The following is a 19,545-nucleotide window of genomic DNA, read 5'->3' on the forward strand; positions in this document are numbered from 1 at the left end:
GATTAATCGGCACCAAATACGGCGGCGGGTTATTGCACTCGCGATTAAACCCCGTTAATAAAACACCAAGGCAAATCGTTTCGCGCTCACCGGAATGTGAAAGTAGATAAGTCTGCTGGCCGGCAAACGTGCACGGAGCCTGCACGCGCTCAATAGCTAGGTCTCATTATCGAATTCACTCTTAATTGAGATTGGTTTTGTTAACGCGTTCGCGGCTGAACCAGTTCCGTGAACCGATATCGGGGCCCATGTAAATGTCATTATCATGATCAACTAGTTGGTATAGAAGTCCAATTAGACGCTCGAAACTGGAATCCGGCTATTTCGTGTGGTCTCGACGAGATTCGTCGATCGTTACCGAACGTGAATAATTATTGTTAGGGACCAGTCTCCAGGGGCAAAGGGATGGGAAGTTAAAAGCCATTTTTACATAATATTTTACTGCGACTCCAAATTCGCCCGGAAGCGAGGGACTGATTTGTTTCTTTATTCGAACCCTTTGCACTCGGATCTTCCCTATGAGGGGACATCGTAAGTCTAACAAATTTTGTTAGTGTTGCAGTGTTTGCAAAGAATTTATAGTCAAGTACTATGGAAAAGGACACGTTTCCAAAGTTAGACTATTTTATGTAATGCGCATGCGGATTATGTAATACCAATTGTTACTGACCCAATTCATCATACCAACCCCTGCAGCAGCGTTTATGCCAATTCCCCATACTCCCTAGAAAATTTAAAAACGAGTCCAAGAAGGAAGCCTGTCCAACGTATCGCGAATTAAAGAAGAAATTCCATCGCAACGGAGACTTCGGTATCCCCTGAAACTACAGGAGCCTTCACGCGCGTCCAAGACGGTGGCCGACCTTCATTGGATGATTTAACGCGTTCCAGACGATATTTATTAACCGCATTAATTAGCTTTATTAATCGCCGCGGACGCGGAAAGTGTCTTTTCCGCCGTAAATACGCCGGTTGACCGCGTGAGAGTGCAGAAATTTTGCGGAATACTCGCGAAACGTGGCCGGTGGATCGGCGGAGCTGGTAGTCAGCTCGCTCCGAAGATTAAGGGCTTATTACAGCCGCGACAGAGGATTAATGACGCGGGCAGCGTCGGTTTATCGCGGCGGCGAACCGAATAAATTCGTTTGCCCTTCTGATTGCGAGAAAAACGACGCCGCGCGGGGGCGTTCCTGGCATTTATCACGCCTAATTCGTGCACTCCCACCTGCTCTAATTGCATCGTTAGGAGGCAACCGCGGTGCCCAACAACCCGGTGATTGGGGTTATTGATACCAGCTGTACCGCGATACCCGATCGGCGGGGTTCGACTGATTTCTCGTGCATGCCGTGATTTACGTCGTATTTGCGTTCACGTTCTCTTTCATTTCGGCCCCCGGCGTTACTTGCTGTTTGCTCTGGCTAGGTTAAGGCTTCGTTTACACGGCTGATCCTGTTGCGGTCAAGGTGCGCTCGAATGATGTATGCTGGAACGTGACTCGAAAGTGAATCCTCCGGTTGGATAGTCCTTTGCGGAGCGCGGAACGATGAGGGAACCGCGAGGAGGAGCAAGATGGACTGGGTGATCGGTGTAGATCTGCTCTGGCGAACTGTGGAGTGAGTAGTAATTATTCAGAGGATAGTGTCTTCTGGAGATGTAAAATAATGTAGAATGTATAGCTGGGCTAAATGGGGATAAGTGAGTGGGATGTTAACTTGGTTTAGATGTGGGGGATTGTGTGACAGAGACATGGACTGGGGTATTGACATAACCTAAAAGTAATCGACTGTATAAGTGAGTGGAATATAAACTTGGCATAGATATAAATAATTGTATAATAGGAACTTAGACTGGAGTATTGACATAAACTAAAAGTAATCAACTGTATAAATGAGTGGAATATAAGCCTGGTATAGGTCTAGGGAATTGTGTGATGTAAACTTAGCCTGGAGTATTGACATAACCTAAAAATAAACAACTTCACAAGAGAATGAGGTACAAACCTGGTTTATATGTAAAGAGTTGTATAACAGGAACTTAGACTGGAGTATTAGCACAACCTAGAAGTAACCAAGTCTATAATGTATCTGAGCTATATTTACTATAATTGCACAATACGAAACTAATCTACACCTGGTATCGGCGAGTGGGTAGCAACCGTACCGAATAAAAATGAACACGGAATGATGGCGTCCGTAATGTAAGTAGTTAACAACGTTTTAACTCGTGGGTGTGACTCATCTTTAGATCTGTATACATTAAAATTAAAATTTACAACTAAATGTATAACGTAAAATTGCAACAGACATTCGAAAGAGAAAGATAAATTGAAACATTAGAAATGAAAAGTGAAAAACTCGAGAAGTTGAAGGAGGAAGTCTCGCAAAGAATGGATAAATGTAGTCGGGAGTTTCCGTGAGCAATCAACGGTCGGAGTCACGTAATTTCAATTTATTTAAATTCGCCAATAAACAGGATGGATTTATTTTCGTTGTACCGTGCACCAACCGTGAAAGGTATATTCTTCAGAGAAGGTGAAAGTTCGAGGATCGTCCACGATGTCGTATAAATCATTCCACTGGGCCGCGGAAATAAAACGATGGAAACCCTCCGTCTTACTTACACCCCACTCCACCCCACAGGCGGCCTCACTCGAGATTTATCGACAATTCTCAGATCTCTTCCATACCGGAATGGAATTGAGGATCCTTCGTTTTAAATCAATCGTCTACAGACTAATCCTACAGGCTAATCGTAACATGCGCAATTTGTACAATATAAAACTAAAAACCTTCACAGTTAGTTGTTTATTTTCTTTAGACAGATAACTTACTAGTTTTGGTGTATGTCTAAAGATGGCGTTTGAGGAAAAACCTTCACAAAATAATCTACATTCACCATCTATGAAAATAGTCTATGTAATACACCATCTATATAAAATGTAGTCTTAGCTTATACTTGCTGTACTAGAAGTAAAATCCAAATCTGACCGACTATAAGACTAAACCTACTCTACTATGTAATAAAATATCTCTACAAAAAATCTTGACAAGTATGTAATATAAACATAGCTTAATCGCAATGAAATGAAGTAAGTATATTAACCACACGCCCATAGGCGTTCCCCGCACGTTCCGATCGACAAAGGGTTTCACAACCGCCCACAGCAAGGGTCAAGTAATAAACGTTCCTTCCAGAACAAGTACGGAGCTGTAGCCTAATGAAAGAATAATCGTATACGGTGGCTGAACAAGGTATACCAGCGCATTCGTCCGACGAAAACGAAGCCCGTAGCCGGGCAGAGGCCACCGAGTCCTGTGCGCGGGCTGGATCGCGCGTTGTAATCATTGGGTGGTGAGTCTATGACCTTGACGTGACCTTCCTTTGAATCGAATGACCCTGGACAACCTCGCCGGGCCCAGCGGGGCGCGGGCAACGTACGTTCCCCATTTCGCGGCAGAGAGGCCAGCGATGAGTCCATTCCATTACGAGACGCGGTGGAAGGGCATTAAAGCCGGATTTAATGAGCAGTTTCGCCTTTCGGTTGGTGCGATCTGCGCGCTGATTGGACGTTGTAATTGGGATAATTGGCATCGGGTGATGGGTGACCAGGCTGCTCGTCCCAGAGGTCGTCGCCTCCGAGTATGCGAAACTCAACCGTGCCGCGATTATCGCTTATCGGTATCTTTCATCTTCCTGCCAACGATTTTGGCACAATCTCTCTCTCTCTCTATCTCTCTCTTTCTCCTATTCTTAACCTCTTTCCGTCTCCTCAACGACGACGACTATGGTCCCTGACGGCGCCTAACGACACCTGGAAGGCCCCTACAACATTTGCCAATAAAAGTTCTCGATTTATCACTTTGTTGCCCTTCTTGGGACGGTAACGCTGTCGCAAAAAGAACATTTTTGATTTGCAACTTTGTTGTCCTTTCCAAAGCGGCAGCATTACTGCAAACGAACCTTCTCGATTTGCAACTTTGTTGCCATTTCTAACGCGACAACATTGTTGCGATAAGACATTTTGAGATTTGCAACTTTGTTGTCCTCTCCAAAGCGACGACATTATTGCAAAATGAACATTCTCGATTTGCAACTTTGTTGCCATTTCCAACGCGACAACATTGTTGTTAATGGACATTCTCGATTTCCAACTTTGTTGCCGTTTCTAACGCGACAACATTGTTGCGATTGGACATTTTGCGATTTGCAATTTTGAGTTTTAAAAGTCCTCGGTTTGGAACTTTGTCGCCCTTTCGGAGGTGGCAACATTGTTGTTGCAAAGAGAACATTTTCGATTTGGAACTTTGTAACAGTGACTGAGAGCTGAGACTCCGAGTGCTTATACCTTGAGGGCGCATTGCCAGATTATTGTGAGCACCGATAGCCAACACCCGGAGAGCTGCGACCTGTGACTGTTGTCTGTGTACTGTCAATTGCAACTGCGACTGTGACTTTGAAGTGTCGATATATATACCTTTTAGTTTCGCCATCTACCACAATTTACCTAAATTGGTCGAGAAGTAGTTCCTACTGGCAACCGCTAGATGACGCAACCACTACTTTTATACTGCAACATTGCAGTTTATTCGTATAAACTACATTATTAAGTCATTTTTGACTCCTACTACAAGCATAACATGCTATTAACACATATTATAATTGATTTCGAATTCGGAACGTTTTATTTTCATTTTTTTACCGATAGTTTCATCTTGTTTCATCTGGTAGATGCCAGCATCCGTTGATTTCCCGTGAACGGCGCGTAAATTTAAATATATTATTAATCTTTATTTCCATTCGACCAGTTAAATATTACTTTTCTAACCCGTTAAAGAATTGTAACACGGATAATAAATGGAACATTATGAAACTGTAATAAAGTGCAAAATAAGTATTTATGAGGAGTCCTGTATATACTTTTGTAACTGATTAAAAACTTATTTATTTTACAAATCAGTCATGGGCATGTTTATTAAAATCATGTGGTATTGATATAACATTTTTGTAACATTTATATTAACAAATATTTATTTATTTCTAAATAAAACCTACTAGGAATGGAAGGTGCAGAAAGAGAGAGTGAGAGTCCCGATTATAAGTTGAATAATCGATTATATTTGGTAAAACATTTACAAGGTAATAAGATTTTTTTCATTTAACGTTACATTTACAGGCAAGGCATCATCAAAGACCGTACCAACTCTACAGTAATCGTAGTAATGTATAAGGTTACTTATAAGAAAGTATGTACCATCAAATTATCTTTATCGTTACTATCAATATTAATGTTACGGTAGTGCTACTCTTATTATTTTTCTTTCTCAGGAACAAATACATATTCTTTTCTCTTTTTTTTTTATATTTATATCTTTAATCAATATACATCAATTCGCGATTACATTGAACGGTGTTAGAACTGCACCCCGTGTAGACAAACAAGATACGGACACGTTTTCGAGGGTGTCTCCACGCGTTTGTGGACGATCGAACGAAAAATATAAATACACATACAATGTATGTATATACGTATAATCTGTACGTGTACATGTACGAAAATGAAAATGAAATGCATGTGTACTCGCGTGTTTCATCCTTCTTTGTCTTTCCCTTTTCCATTCGACCTATTGTCAGCGTATCGTGGAGTCGATGCTCGATTTTTCGTAGGAACGATTCGGCCGACTATCGAAATCGTCGTTCCCGATTCACCTTGAAGAGGTTTCCACCGAGTTCGGAATTTTTCTCTTTCAGTGATCGTTATCAGATGGAACTGAGGAGGGTTCAGCCAGTCGCCCACTGGTTTCTTTCATACACTGAACAATACCAATACTAACAATATTGGTAGAGTTCAGTGGTTTTATAATACCTAAACCTCGAATTATCTACTAGCGCCACCAATCGACTAAATCAAACCAATGGCGTTTTGTTTAGTGGAGTTGAAATGATACTACGATTTTAACTCAAATTAATTGGGATTTAAGTCAAAGAGGTTATATAGATAGATTAGGCAAGCCAGTCATAGAGAAGAGAAAATGCCCAACGATTAAAAAGTAAAATATATATATAATCATTAAAAGCAAAAACGATACCAGCCATAGAGCCAGGCAGGGTACTGCGGTTTTCTTTTTCTTTTTAGCTGTAGCACGGCTACCATACTTCCTCCTCTACTCTATCTACATAACCTCTATGACCGAATTTTAAAGGAACCTAAACGAACGAACATGTTTCAACAACTCGTGACGTACCCAATCCTCAACCGCTAAACAAAACGACATTCCGAAAAGTGTTCACTTTTAAATAACAAATAACAAATACTGGCCTTTTCAAAATCTAACACTTTTCTTTCTTCGAAAAATTTCACCGAAACAATCGTTTGAACTCAAGCTGTCTCTCGAGTTGGGCCCTGGACCCTTTCCGGGTTAACCCTTTGAAGGTCCTTTGTCGAGTACAAAAACGTACAGTAGAGCTCCATTTATCCGAATCAGGGGACAACCAGATAACTGGTTAGTTTGTACAACCGAAGTTCACGAATTCTCATAAACGATACGTTGCGTCAGTTTGGATAATAGATCACCAAAGGATAAATAAAGTTCTACCGTACCAAAGATAGAAAATCTGGATCGCAAAGGGTCGGGCTCGGTTCGCAACTCGTGGACACGACTGGCTTTCAGAAACCGTGATGCGAAACAGAGTTGTTGTGTGTTCGTGCAGGTGCACGCGGTTCCATTTCCACATGGAACATGTGTACAAGTCTCGGAGATACATCTAATGCGGTACAACTAGTCTGTAAGATACGACGATTCCTAATGATTATTACATTCGCGAAGAGGAGACGTTCGAATGAAAGGAGGCGTTCCACGGTGCCGCGAAAGCGAAGTCTACTTTATACGCGCAGAGAAAGAGATAGTGAAATAGAGAGAAGAGGAAAGAGTATCAAGTGTGTAAAGACTATTGCACTATACCGAATCACGATATTAACTAGACAGCGGCAGCATACACGGCAATTCAGATTCCACGAACGAGACGTTCAGCGATGGGGCCCTCCAACATTTTCGATTGAATCGAGCGCGCGACCAAAGCCGCGAGTCTTCAATGCTCGAGACTAGTCTTTGAATGTTTTTAACAGTTTTGATGGATTTCAATCCATGGTTTGAGTGTCTTGAATGCATTGGGAGCCATCGTGTATCAAAGAATGTTAAGAATATGTGTAAGTACGATTGGTCCTCAAGTTGTCACAGGTTAGGTTTCAACGTAAGGCAAAATGGAGAACAGGTGTTCCAAGAATTATACAAAATGGAGACAAAAGTGAGAAATTAATGTGAGTAAGGTTCAGTAATAGAGATAAGTGAAGAATCTATGACAACTTGAAGGACAAGACTACATTTGTGAAATTAGAATTTAAGTTGGAACTTAAATAAGATTCTTTTATTATATGAATAGTGGCAGGATATATTGTAATCAAATTATACTGTACTTGATGCTCTTCAAGTTATTAGTAAGTCAAGTACTGTTATGTATTTTCGTCATTAATAACAATAAAACATAAATAGCAATTTAATCCTTTTGTCCACCTTATTTCCAAACAGATACCTAATACTTGAATAACTTTAAAATCGTCAAACATTTCAAGCCCCTAAGCGTCTTCAAGATCATCGACTCTCGAGGATTTGAAGACTACGGTTTTGGGTGTGGTTCGAGTCGATGGGGATTTGTGTGCGACTGAATTGCTTGGAAATTAGTAACACGCCCATGGCTAGAGGTATTTGAACGATCGCCGACCGACGGGATATGCTTTTCACGGTTACTTTCAAGAGACACGTACGGTAGGCGACCTCGAACGGTGAAATCGGTCGCGAAACGGAAAAGGAAAAAGGAAGCATGACTTCATGCAGTGGGGTCTGGGTGAGAAGTCGTTCGTTTCTAAAACAGTCGGACAGCTGTTCGTCAAACCTTTCTTTTTCCTAACCGTCCTCCCTCCCATATCGGTGGAATGTTTCACTGTGGCGACCACGGCCATCGATCATCCGCGTGAACATATTTTACAATCGCATACAGTATATACACACAATACGTTACGATATACAGATATACAGTGTGTACAGTTTAACTGTGTACGCACAATTATTGTCCACTTACAGAAGGTACAAGGAACATCACTTGTATACAAATTATTATTCATGGAGCAGAGTATATAACGGCTGAATGTCAGATTGATACTTGCAGAGACTGCAATGCTGTCATGTTTAAAATAAAAATACATCTTATTGTTCATTTCAAGATGGATTTAACAGGCTGCAAGAAATACACCGATCTGTTAAAGTGGATCTATAAATACCGGCGAGAATTTACCGTTGAAATTAAACTGATCTTCGTCTATTCTCATATTTATCTAGATTACTTATGAAATCGTAAAAGTCATCGAAGGAATGTTTTAGGATGATTTGACTAGAAAATTAATTAAATTATTAATTTATTCCAAATGCATTTTTACATTGCTTCTAATAATTTCTAGTATGTATTTTTCTGAATAAATGCATCTTGCTATGCAATAGGATGGGTAAAATAAAAATATACGATTTAAAAAAACGGAAATGACGAAATCTTTGCAAGTAAGAATCTCACAGGTCCAGTCCAATGTTATATTTCCCACACCAAGTCAACAATTTTTATATGAATAACATTTATTTGTATCTGCCGCAGTTGGTGAAATAATTGCGTATATACACTCAAACCGACCATACTGTATACAATAATAATAATTATAATAATAATAATAATAATAATATATATTTTTTCTCTCTTCATATCTCGTTAAAAGAAACTCGTGTACCCGCGGTTTTCTTTCTTTTTCCTTTCACTTCGTATCTTGGATACGACGACGTGTATAAACTATGTACAAAATAACGATAGAATAGAATTAACGGGCGAAAACTGCTTCGCGAAAAACTAGTCTCGACGAAAGGGGTGACAACCCTTCTTCCTCTTGGTTCGTGAAAACCGATAATCGTAATGACAATAGCATGATATAATATAATATAATATAAATGGTAATAGCGATAATAAAACGCGATAATTATTACAATTACGACGGACGCGTAATCAATAATAAAAAAAGAAAGAAGATGAAATTGATCTATGGCGAAAGATATCGGTGTGGCGCGACCCCTGTCGTGTGCTTTTTTAAATTTCTCGTTAAACAGGTTAAACAGAATGACTTCTTGGTCCGATGAGAATGACGGTATCACCTTAATAAAGAAATCACTTAAAACAAAGAAAATAAAAGAAGAGAGGGGGGAAATAAACGCGTGTATATATAGCGCTACGTATATTATCGTATAATAATAATCAGTGTTCTTTGGTAACACAGTGATGCGTCCGGAGACCACAAATACGGTTTCAACGTATTGTCGGATCGTGACAAGATGGTCCCGATAAATGTGTACAATTCGTGACGAAGATCGTGGATTGCAGCAATTTTTTTCCTACGAACCGTTTACTCGTATTAATTTTGATATTCTATACTTTTACCGATATTTTATTAGTATTACTTTAAAGTCAAATTTATTCATCTAATTTTACGTTTTATAAGCAGGTAAAGTATGAACTCCGCGCTAAATACTCTAGATCTCAATCTAGACTTCTGATTCTCAACGAGTCCACTTCGATTAACTCCGGAGTACTATTTCCCAAAAATTTAAGTTCCCTAAAAACTCGTTCCACAATTTCCCTTCAACTCGCAAAATAGAATTGTAGCTCGACCTTCCAGCCACGATCTTCGACGCAACCTGCACGGTTCAAGTACTATGCTCTGTACCGACCCAAGGTGGCTCGGCAAGTGTACAATTAATTATCAATTATACTCATCGTTTCCACACTGACGCGTTCGCCAGTCGAAAAAAAGCCATCTTGTCCTGCGACCTAGTTATATACACATGTCTGTGCGCGAACGTATGCGTACGTACGTCCCTATGTACACGTGTGACCGTAGTGCTATTCGTTTTCAGACTACACTCACCGACTCTCCTCGTTCCTCACTCCCCTCCAATCGACGAGGGACGCAGACGCTCGTTCACTGATCAGCCGTATGTATGTATGTACATCGTCGGGAAAACGATCATAACGCGTGGTTACTCGGAGCTGCAAGCTCGAGTAGAAACAAAAAAGAAACGTCTACTTTGAACATATACGTGGTCGTTGCGATCGGGTACTCGCGCAGCTCGCAGCACCCCCTAGAGTGTGCCAAATACTTTTGAGCAACGATCAACTCTCCCGCCGGGCCGCTTCTCCGTCAAAGCCTCTCACACGCACACTCACACGCACGCCACACACGCCGTCTCGTATGTTAAGCTTAAGCTTATCGGTAGTTAAGTAAATATCTGTAAATCCTCTTTATGTACACCCTGTTTGAATAGTTTCCTTAAACCTAGCCCTAAGAACGCGTTCTAGCGATCGTGACGCGTGGAACTCGGTTCTCTAAGACGAAATCCACCATTGGCCGCGGCCAGCGATTCGAATCCGCGGGCCTTCCCCGCAGGGGATCCCCCGAGAGCCACCTGGAAAGTACCTCGCGCGGTACGAAACTCCAGTTTGAGGTTTCTCGGGGTAAGTTTCGTCGGGTTGGTAGCATTTATCGGTTTCGTGGATCGACGTGGTCTAGGGGCTGCGTTTCCCAGCTGAAGGATAATAGAAACTCGTTACCAACCGTCGGTAATATCGACTTCACGGGGCTTAAGCGAGCTTCGTTCGTGCTGGCGTTAAAGTCTCGGTCCTAGGACGTTGTGTTCGCGCTTCACGTGTCTACTTCACGCTCGGGAGGGCTCTACGAGCCCAGCTGCTGGCCGCTGGCTACGTAAACGTAGCTCTATGGTTGCTGGAGCAGCAATTGCTCGAGTTCGTCGGCAGACCTCAAGAGAAACGCGGCAGACTCTCGATATCCGGTGATCAGTTGTCTGACGGCGGTCATTTCTGTCGCGTTTAACTTGTGGCTTAAAAGGGGCTTCGTGTTCTTCATGCTCAAGTCCGTCGGTCCTGGAAAAGCAATCACGATTAGTTATCAGATCAATCTCTTTTTGCTGAGGCTACAAGCGTCTTCTCAAGCGTAAGGTAAGCTGTTCGCATGCAGGCTGAGCGAGGAAAGTCCCCTTTCGGCGGGAAATATTTGAACTGACCGAACATGGATTTGTTTGGTATTGATGAAGTATCGAAATGGAAGAATAGTATTTTTTACAAGTTCATGAAATCAGTTCCATGGAATCGTTTGAATTTATTATACGCAGGAGAAAATAAAAATAAAAATAACAAGGGCAAAGTCAATGGTTGCAGATATTAATTTCAATGGAATTGGTATGGTATAGTAGGTCTATAGATGTATAAACTATACATGTAAAATTAACTGGAATATATGCATACAATTCGGAGGTATCTCTGCACCACAACGTCAACAAAAAGCAGGTGAAAATATCGTTTTGCATCCCTGCAGACAGTAACACATCGACCTGCACCATGTAAAGTCACAACTAATCCATATCGAGCTTCCTTTTACGTTATAGACCTATGATCCCACACCAATCTTTTTGAGACAGGTGTCTGCGACTACTGAGCCTGCCCTCACGAGCAATTGCAGCGGAGGCAAACTTATAAGGACACCGATAAGCAGTATTACTTTGTGTACCGTTGCTCAGAAGGCCCGATGTGAAGCTCTGCGTTGGGTAGAGTCCCGCGGACAGGGTTGGCGGCACTGTCGTTGGTCCTGCACGCTGGAACGCCTGGCTGAAGTTGGGTCTGTACATCGCCGTGGGTGCACCGCCGCTGGCAACACCATTAACGGCCGACGAGCTGACTATCGTCGCCTGGCTGAAAAAACGCGAGCGAGATTCGTGTTAACGATAAGGTGCAGCATTGATTAGCTCCGCCCGGTTCCGCCTCCGGGTCTCTCACTTTTCGTTCCGTGATCTTTGACCGGCGACGCTTTATCTGCCCGCTGCTTCATCGTCGTTACTCCGGATCGGTGAATGAGAGATCGTCGAGCGGAGAATAAGCGTGCGGGAGAATTGATTACGAGCCGGAGTGCGTAATTTTTGTCGCGACCGAACGTCCATTCGACGCGCTGCTTCGCGCAGAGCTCTTTATCAACGTTCGGTTACGATAATTCTGGCTTCAGCTTACTTCGTGCCAGGTTCGAAATAGGGTCACCTAGCTGGTTCATCAAAATTGATAGGACAAAGTCTCACAGTTGTACTGGAGCTCAGGTTTATTTGTAGTTCAGAACTGTAGGTTATCATTTATTGGAGCGGGTATGGGGAAAAAGCAGTTCCTATAACCGAGTAGTTGGGATGGTAGAGGCTCACTAGATATCCTCTCCATGAACCCTTGAGCTCCTCGCTTGACCATGGTTTAGGTAATAGAAACTATGGGAGATGTAGAGAGTACTGAGTTCACCTGTGGAGGGCTAAATGACGCTGAATTCACTTAGTGTGAGCTAAAAGAGCTCCTCGTTCGACTATGGTTTAGGTAATAGGAACTAATGGAGGCCTGGAGAGTACTGAGTTCACGTATGGAGGCCTGGAGAGTACTGAGTTCACGTATGGAGGCCTAGATAGTGCTGAGCTCACCTAGGGAGAGCTAGAGGGCACTGGGATCAGCTACGAGTTCTTATATTCAAGGTAGAGCATGATGTTGTTGATATAAACAAGATTCTACTGTAACTTGCTTGTAATTTCTAAACAATTCTTGTGCTCCCTGTATCGCAGAGTTAGCGAAGCAGCTAAAGGGCCCTTCAAAGGTCTAAAAGGTCAAGAACTACTATACTTGTAGAAAACTCTGATCTTACTTTCTCACCGATGTAAGTTTTGCAAACCGCCCTGTCATTCCTACCATATCTAACTAGTGAGAAACTAAACCCTAGGAAATAGTTTATTTGATCAACTCATGGCTAGGCAACCCTACAACTTTTTATTAAGTCTCCAATTTTGGGATCCGCATTCGCAAAGTTTGCACGGGTGCCGGTTATTTGTTATCTATTATTCGACTAGGAATTGGTCAGGTCTGGGCTAAAGTTAGTTCATCGTACTGACCTCATGAGACTCTTGTTGTCCGCTGGCGTGAGCAGCTTCGACGCTGGTGCGAGAGACAGGGGTGTAGAAGAGAGGGTGCTGCTCGGCAAGTTCGCCAAACTGGTTAACGGCGCCAGGGACGTTAGCGATGTTGGTGGTGTATCCTCCCTTTTGCCCGGAAGTGATTTTACCGGTGTACTCGAGAAATGCTCCAAACTTGACCGGACGTCCGTTTGCTGCAACCAGAACATGATTCTAGTTCCTGTTCTTATTATAGTGGCGATTTCATCGTGTTAAATTAATTAATAAAGTTGTAAACGTGAACCAACAATTATTCAGTTTTTGGTTTGATATCACAATTATGTTAGTGTACGTGAAGTGTGTTTATGTATGTTATGTTGTTTAGCAAATTGCGAGCTATGCACCCTCTTAAATAAGATTAACCAAGTGACTTATGATCACTCACGATGTATACAATTTTCAAGAAATTAAATGTCATTGAAAACTAATCAAAAGAAACACATCATGCGTACAGTTTAATACTAGTCATCACCTAAAGCTGCAACCCTACTCAATTTTTCAATTCATCTGGAGGAGACTAATTCAAGAAATAAGAGCAAGTAGGTATCGTATGCGACAAAAAGCTTATGATCCTAATCATCCCCTAACAGGAGCGAATTAAATGGACTCGAATCTGTTCAGGTCCCAGCCGGGCCACAGATTTCGTATCGCTCGATAAATAGACCACGATCGTCACGTTTTGTTGCCTCCACTGGCTCATCGATGCTCCCACCAACACTCGAGAACCAACTATCTCGTACTCCACGTTTTTAAGCATTCTGACCTAATTTCCACCAGCGACGATCGAGAAATGGTTCAGCGCGGTTTTCCATAACATTTCGCTAAAAACGATCCAGGAAAGCAAACATCGCGTCACAATGGAAGGGAGGAACTGGCGATAAATCGGACGCCAAAATGTACCTGCTGAACCTGCACACGATCGTACACCTGCTTGTGGACTACCCTCAGATTCTTTTTCCTCATGTTTAACCCAATGGTTCCGCTTCCGCGATCACTGTGTCACATCAGTCCAGCCGAGTTTCCTCCTGGACCGTCAAGTCATCGCGCTGGGCACTCACTGGAGTGAACACTCGTCGCGCGAGGAATGTTCACAGAAACGCGGAACTCGTGAGCGACGATCGCTCGAGTTCTGCCGTCCGCGGATAGCCGAAGAGCACAGTCACCAAAGCACCACGTGTCATGAGTCAACGGACCGCGAACAGACCGCCGATCCTCCCGCGAACGAACGATCCCCCGCATCACTGCGCGTCGCGATCATCCTGGCGGCCCGGATCACCTGGCGCGTACAGTGGACGGGTAAGGAGGCTCGGAAAAAACTGGCGGCAAGAAAAAGAAGCCAGAAAGGAGAGCGAAGAGTGCCGGAGAGGCGACCAGATGTGGCGGGCAGAGACGTCGAGGCGTGAGTAAGCTCTCGTGGCCAAGGAAATTAATTCGAGGAAAGAGAGGAGAGCCCGAGTGAAAGAAAGGGGAGGAACGAAATCGAGAAAGAACGACGTCCAAGACGAGAGGGGCGCACCGCGAACGGGGGCGGGTTGGCAGCGCTGACGGCGTCCACGGAGGAATGAAATCGTCAAGAGAGAGAACGGATGTAGGGAGGTGTTTTTATGAAAGGCGAGCAGTGTGCGTTGACGTCAATTATATAGGTGGCCACGGCAGATAGCCGCGTCCGTGCACGAACCCCGGTCTTCTCCTTAATGGGTTAGGTTTAGGTCGCCGGAGAGGTTATCGGTCTCTCCTTCCCGCTCTGTCCCACCGAGCCGGCTGTATCTCGGTCCTCCTCGGTAGGGATTTTCAACGTAGATAAGTCGAAACGAGAGACCAAGTTCTAGCTTCTTGGCACCAAACGGGGGGTAACGGGGGGTAAAAGGGGGGGGGGGGGACGGCGAGCAGACGTGCAGTATTCCAGAGGTCAGAGGGAGGATTAGGTGTGCCAACGACACGGTGCGCTGCAAGAACTTGGACCGGAGTACGCATCGAGGCTTGAAACGTTTTGAAACCTACTAGGGAACTATAGTACACAGGGAGATATCATGCGTGGACGCTCACGGATTTTGTGAACTTGAGTAATCTAGCTTTAATAATGATGGATTGTGCGTTAATAATGATGGAGATGGGTTAAACGTTTCGGACTCTTGAGGTGATATGATATAGAATTGTATGAATTGCAACATCAATGTTGAATTTTTTTCGTCTAAAAAACTCGCTTTTTATATTAAATCTATAGTTTGAATTAAAAGCTGCTTATTAAAGAAATGAAAGTATTACAAAAATTGAAACAATTGAAAGTATCCCAAGAATTGAAAAAATTGAAACAATTGAAAGTAATGCAAGAATTGAAACAATTGAAACAATTGAAAGTATTAAAAGAATAGAAACAATTGAAAGTATTACAAGAATTGAAAGAATTGAAGGTATTACAAGAATTGAAACAATTGAAAGTATTACAAGAATTGAAACAATTGAAAGTATCACAAGAATTGAAACAATTGAAACTACTACAAGAATTCAAAGGTTAATATAAAACTCATTAATTACCATATCTTTTTACCTCATATAATTGATCTATTTTCATCCCTACTCAAAAATCTGAATCATTAAAGAATATAGCTATCGCTATAAATATGCTACGCATTGTACTTCCGTCTTCGTCGAGTGATACCAAAATGCAATACAGATGTCACGCTCCTATGATTTATCAACTATTGGTGTTTCTAAGAAGCATCAGAAAATAACGAGTGCACCCTACTTGGCTTCAAGAGAGCATCAGATTATATCGTAGTATGACGAATCTACAGACTCTAGGTAGACTGAAATCGTTTTCGATGACAATGTTACAGGTTAGAGGACCAGTTCTTCGATGGCGGAATGCAACGCGAGAATGCACGGACGTCTAGTTCTTCCGATCAGAGGGGCGCGTGTCAGACGCGATTACGACGAGGATGTATAATCGCTCTATCCTTGGCCCTTTTTGTAGACGACTAACGCCCGGCTACAGAAAAGGGACCCCAACACCTGTCCGAGGAAATCTATTAAAGCCACAGGAAATAAGATGACTGCTACACAAAAAGTGGAACACGTAGAGTATTTTTGTTCTACGTGCAGCTGTTTGGCTACGCGAAGGACGATAAGATTGAACGATACGTAGAAGCGTTGTCAGCACCTGCCAAAGCAGATCTTTTACACCACTGAAAGATTCTAATCTAATCGGTAACAACAGATTTGAACTGTTACAAACGAAACACTACAATTTAAAGACGCGGTCAACCAGTGTCAATTAAAACTCGAACATTCATTTCCTCCGTTTAGGATACCTTCCAACGTATATGTCCACGTTTATGGAATGTCCGGTCTAACGAGAGCACCCAGAAGAATATTGAAAATTCCTACAGACTCAAACGAAAGGGATAATCCTCCCCTGTGTATCGCACACCTACTCGACCAATTTCGAGCTGAATTTTCTGCATAAAAAAAAGAAGAAAAAAAGAAACGGAAGCTAATGCGTGCGGATGTTCGTTCCGAGGGTTCGCCACAGCAGCTGGAATACCTCGTGCGAGCTATTCGCGGCTAGAATTTAAGCGAAATTTCATACGGGGTCCGGAGCGTATTGTGGCACGCAATCGGTCCGAAGCTTGTTGACGACTCCTGGCGGGAGAATACATATTTCGATTTTTCCGTCGTTCGAACGGCACGCGTGGAACGTGGTCAGTGTGTGCGCGCATATTGCATCAGAGTGGGAGAGGTGCGCGACCCCCGGGTTATCACCGGCCTCTCTGTGTACCTATATCAATCCTAGCTTCGTTTCACGTATCACACTTTGAAGCGTTGCGCAAGAGCCCCGTCGCTCGGATTTCTACGCACGATAATTTTATGCCCGGAGCCGGCAGTTTATGGAAAACTTTATCGTTCACGGTGTTGCGTCAGGAGTTCGTTTGACATCCTCTCGCGAAACTTGGGACGCCCCCTCACCCCCTCGTACCCCTCTTTTCCGTCATCTCCCGGTTCGTTTCAGTTACGTCCAGCGGAACGCTTCGCTTTTTATAAACAATAACAGTCTTCGGGGTTTCGAGCTGAGCTGGGTCGATCGCACGACGAATAACTGTTGGACAATGTAGATGCCACTCCTCGGTAATTGTAATAATGGATTACTAAGCACTAACGATGTGGTGGAAATTACATGAATGTTGAATTATGTATCGTGTAATTTGGAGTTTTTAAAAGTGGATCTATATTTAACGATAAACTAATTTATATAAATGTAAAGATTTATTCATGAAAATCGACGGAAATATTGTAAGAAGTGTGTCTTTTCAATGTATGCGTATTAGGTTGGTCTCTCTGCAGTTAGGATGATTAGTAACATAATTACTTTTACAAACGCGGAATTAGGAACTTGCCCAAAAGATGAGAAAAGATCATAGAACAAAATGGACAATATTTTATAGAGTAAATATATTTCTTTGTCTAAGAAAAATCGATGTTAGTTCGTACTTTTGATCCACCTAAGGAGAGCTGAATTTAATATTAGGGGAACCGAAAAGTAATGTCATTTCTTTTACACTGAATTCAAACAAATACATTCTTAATAAGTTTCTATTTTTAATCAATTATTAATTTAGTCTTTATGCATTTATAGTATTTATAATATTTATGCAAACAATATGCAAGAGTATAATAAATATTGAAAGTAAAGTTCACGTTATAATATTTGCAGAATAAAATGAATTCCTATTTAGGTTCAATAGGTAGGTTAGGTTCGTAGATATTTTTGCAAAGATTTTATTTTGCATAAAGAAATTTAAATGTGCAATAACGTACAAAATGCAAACAATATGCAAGAATATAAAAAAGATTGAAAGTAAAGGTCATGTTATAATATTTGCAGAATAAAATAAATTCCTATTTAGGTTCAATTTTTGTAGGCACGCAGATTTTATTTTGCATAAAGATCCGCGGTCTAGTAACGACTCTTATTATCAACAGCCTTTTGTCGTCTAGTGTGCAAATTTCCAATGCCAGATCGATAAAAATCAATGAGCCGATGAATGATAAATAATTATCGAGATTTGCAAAAACGATAATTACTTCCCATTCCATCCGATACATATATCAAAGATTTCTGTTAGACGCTCGGTGTCGCCGTGAAAAATTCCCAAATGGAACATCTCTACTCTAAAAGGCTCGTACGGTGCTCGCACACTGCTCGTATACTCTTCAAGTATTTGAATCGGAATGAAGTTTCGGTAAGTTTGAATTGTCCTCGAGAGTGTTTGTTCAATGGTAACCACTTGTTTGTGAAATGAAACGTGATCCAGCGATCAGGAAATGGTATAAAAAGATAGCCAAAGGCGAAGCACAAAGCTAGATTGGCACGAACGAAGGCGACACGTTCGTGCTCTTTTCATTCTAATTTTACTCACCGTTGCGGCCGGAAGAGTTGGCATAGGCTGTGAGACAGGCTCCAGACCGACTCTCATGCGTTTCGCGTTGTCGCTCTCATTTTCGCAGGCTGTTGCCAAAATTTGCTCAGCCTGCACGGAGGTCAAGTGTGCCGGAGTGGGCCTCGCCTAAAAAGAAATGCCTGCGTCACGTGATCGTCGCATACCGAAAGCTCGAACTTGACTCAGACGTCAGGAATGTTTGGGGCTTTCGCGAGTGACCTGCCTTGGTTCACAGACAATGTTTCTGACGGCGTTGGAAATCTCTGTCGAGAACTCGAGGTCTCACTAATTATTATACTATATTTAATAAACTATTGTGGCCTTCGATGACAGAGTACAGATTTTAGAGGATAACTCTTGCAGAGAATTTTTACTAAGATGGCTCTATCTATTGTTAGTAATTTTAGTAATATAGTAATCAAGGGTATCACCTTGCTCGAAGATTTCAGGATTTCGTGCGGTTGATAGTAATTAAAAAAAATATAAAACGCAAGAAGTCCATGTGAATTATAATCCTCTTGACTTGATTATGTGCATCATTGTTGTATAAGAGTAACGCTACACGAGTAGAGAGCGTTCCATGTGATAATAAAATTCTGTACTCCTAGTATTAATATACTATCGTCTTGCAGTGCTAACAGTACTATCAATACACAAACTGTCATCGCTTAGTTCATATGAACCAGAGCTAGAAACACTTGTACTCCCACTATTTAAGACACTTAAGAAGTCCAACTGACGAGAACTAGCGTTAAAATCATTCAATTCTGTGACGCGAGATTTTGTGATAAACTCTACTACTACGAACCTTATAATAATAATAATAATAGTTATATCGCTAATAATACAACAGTTCTCTATAATTGCCCTACCAACTATACAAAATCGTCAATAGAGGCCAAAGCTACTATCACCTGCTGGTACCCCTTAAAACTGTACATCTCAATTATCACTAATAATTATCACTAATAATTTC

General features: G+C 42.0%; 1 protein-coding gene and 1 long non-coding RNA gene across 4 annotated transcripts in view; both read right to left on the bottom strand.

Annotated features, from left to right (window-relative positions):
• Nucleotides 1-478: 478 nt before the first annotated feature.
• On the bottom strand, nucleotides 479-4,442 carry LOC128892934 (uncharacterized). The gene is made up of 3 exons (XR_008461202.1): nucleotides 4,347-4,442; nucleotides 2,002-3,823; nucleotides 479-1,607 (listed from the first exon to the last, which is right to left on the bottom strand). It is a non-coding gene; the product is annotated as an uncharacterized LOC128892934 (long non-coding RNA).
• Nucleotides 4,443-7,556: 3,114 nt separating this feature from the next.
• LOC128892931 (nucleolar protein 4-like) overlaps nucleotides 7,557-19,545 on the bottom strand; it is a 101,544-nt gene continuing 89,555 nt past the window's right edge. For all 3 annotated transcript variants that reach the window (XM_054153590.1, XM_054153591.1, XM_054153592.1), the window contains 4 exons: nucleotides 18,549-18,695; nucleotides 13,072-13,286; nucleotides 11,661-11,851; nucleotides 7,557-11,026 (listed from right to left, as the gene is read on the bottom strand). In XM_054153590.1, coding sequence (XP_054009565.1) covers nucleotides 10,860-11,026; nucleotides 11,661-11,851; nucleotides 13,072-13,286; nucleotides 18,549-18,695 — 720 coding nt within the window. In that variant the 3' untranslated portion in view covers nucleotides 7,557-10,859. The remainder of the gene's footprint in view (nucleotides 11,027-11,660; nucleotides 11,852-13,071; nucleotides 13,287-18,548; nucleotides 18,696-19,545) is intronic.

The sequence above is a fragment of the Hylaeus anthracinus genome, unplaced genomic scaffold (genome assembly GCF_026225885.1).
Source record: "Hylaeus anthracinus isolate JK02 unplaced genomic scaffold, UHH_iyHylAnth1.0_haploid 2, whole genome shotgun sequence".
Taxonomy (NCBI): Eukaryota; Metazoa; Arthropoda; class Insecta; order Hymenoptera; family Colletidae; genus Hylaeus; species Hylaeus anthracinus.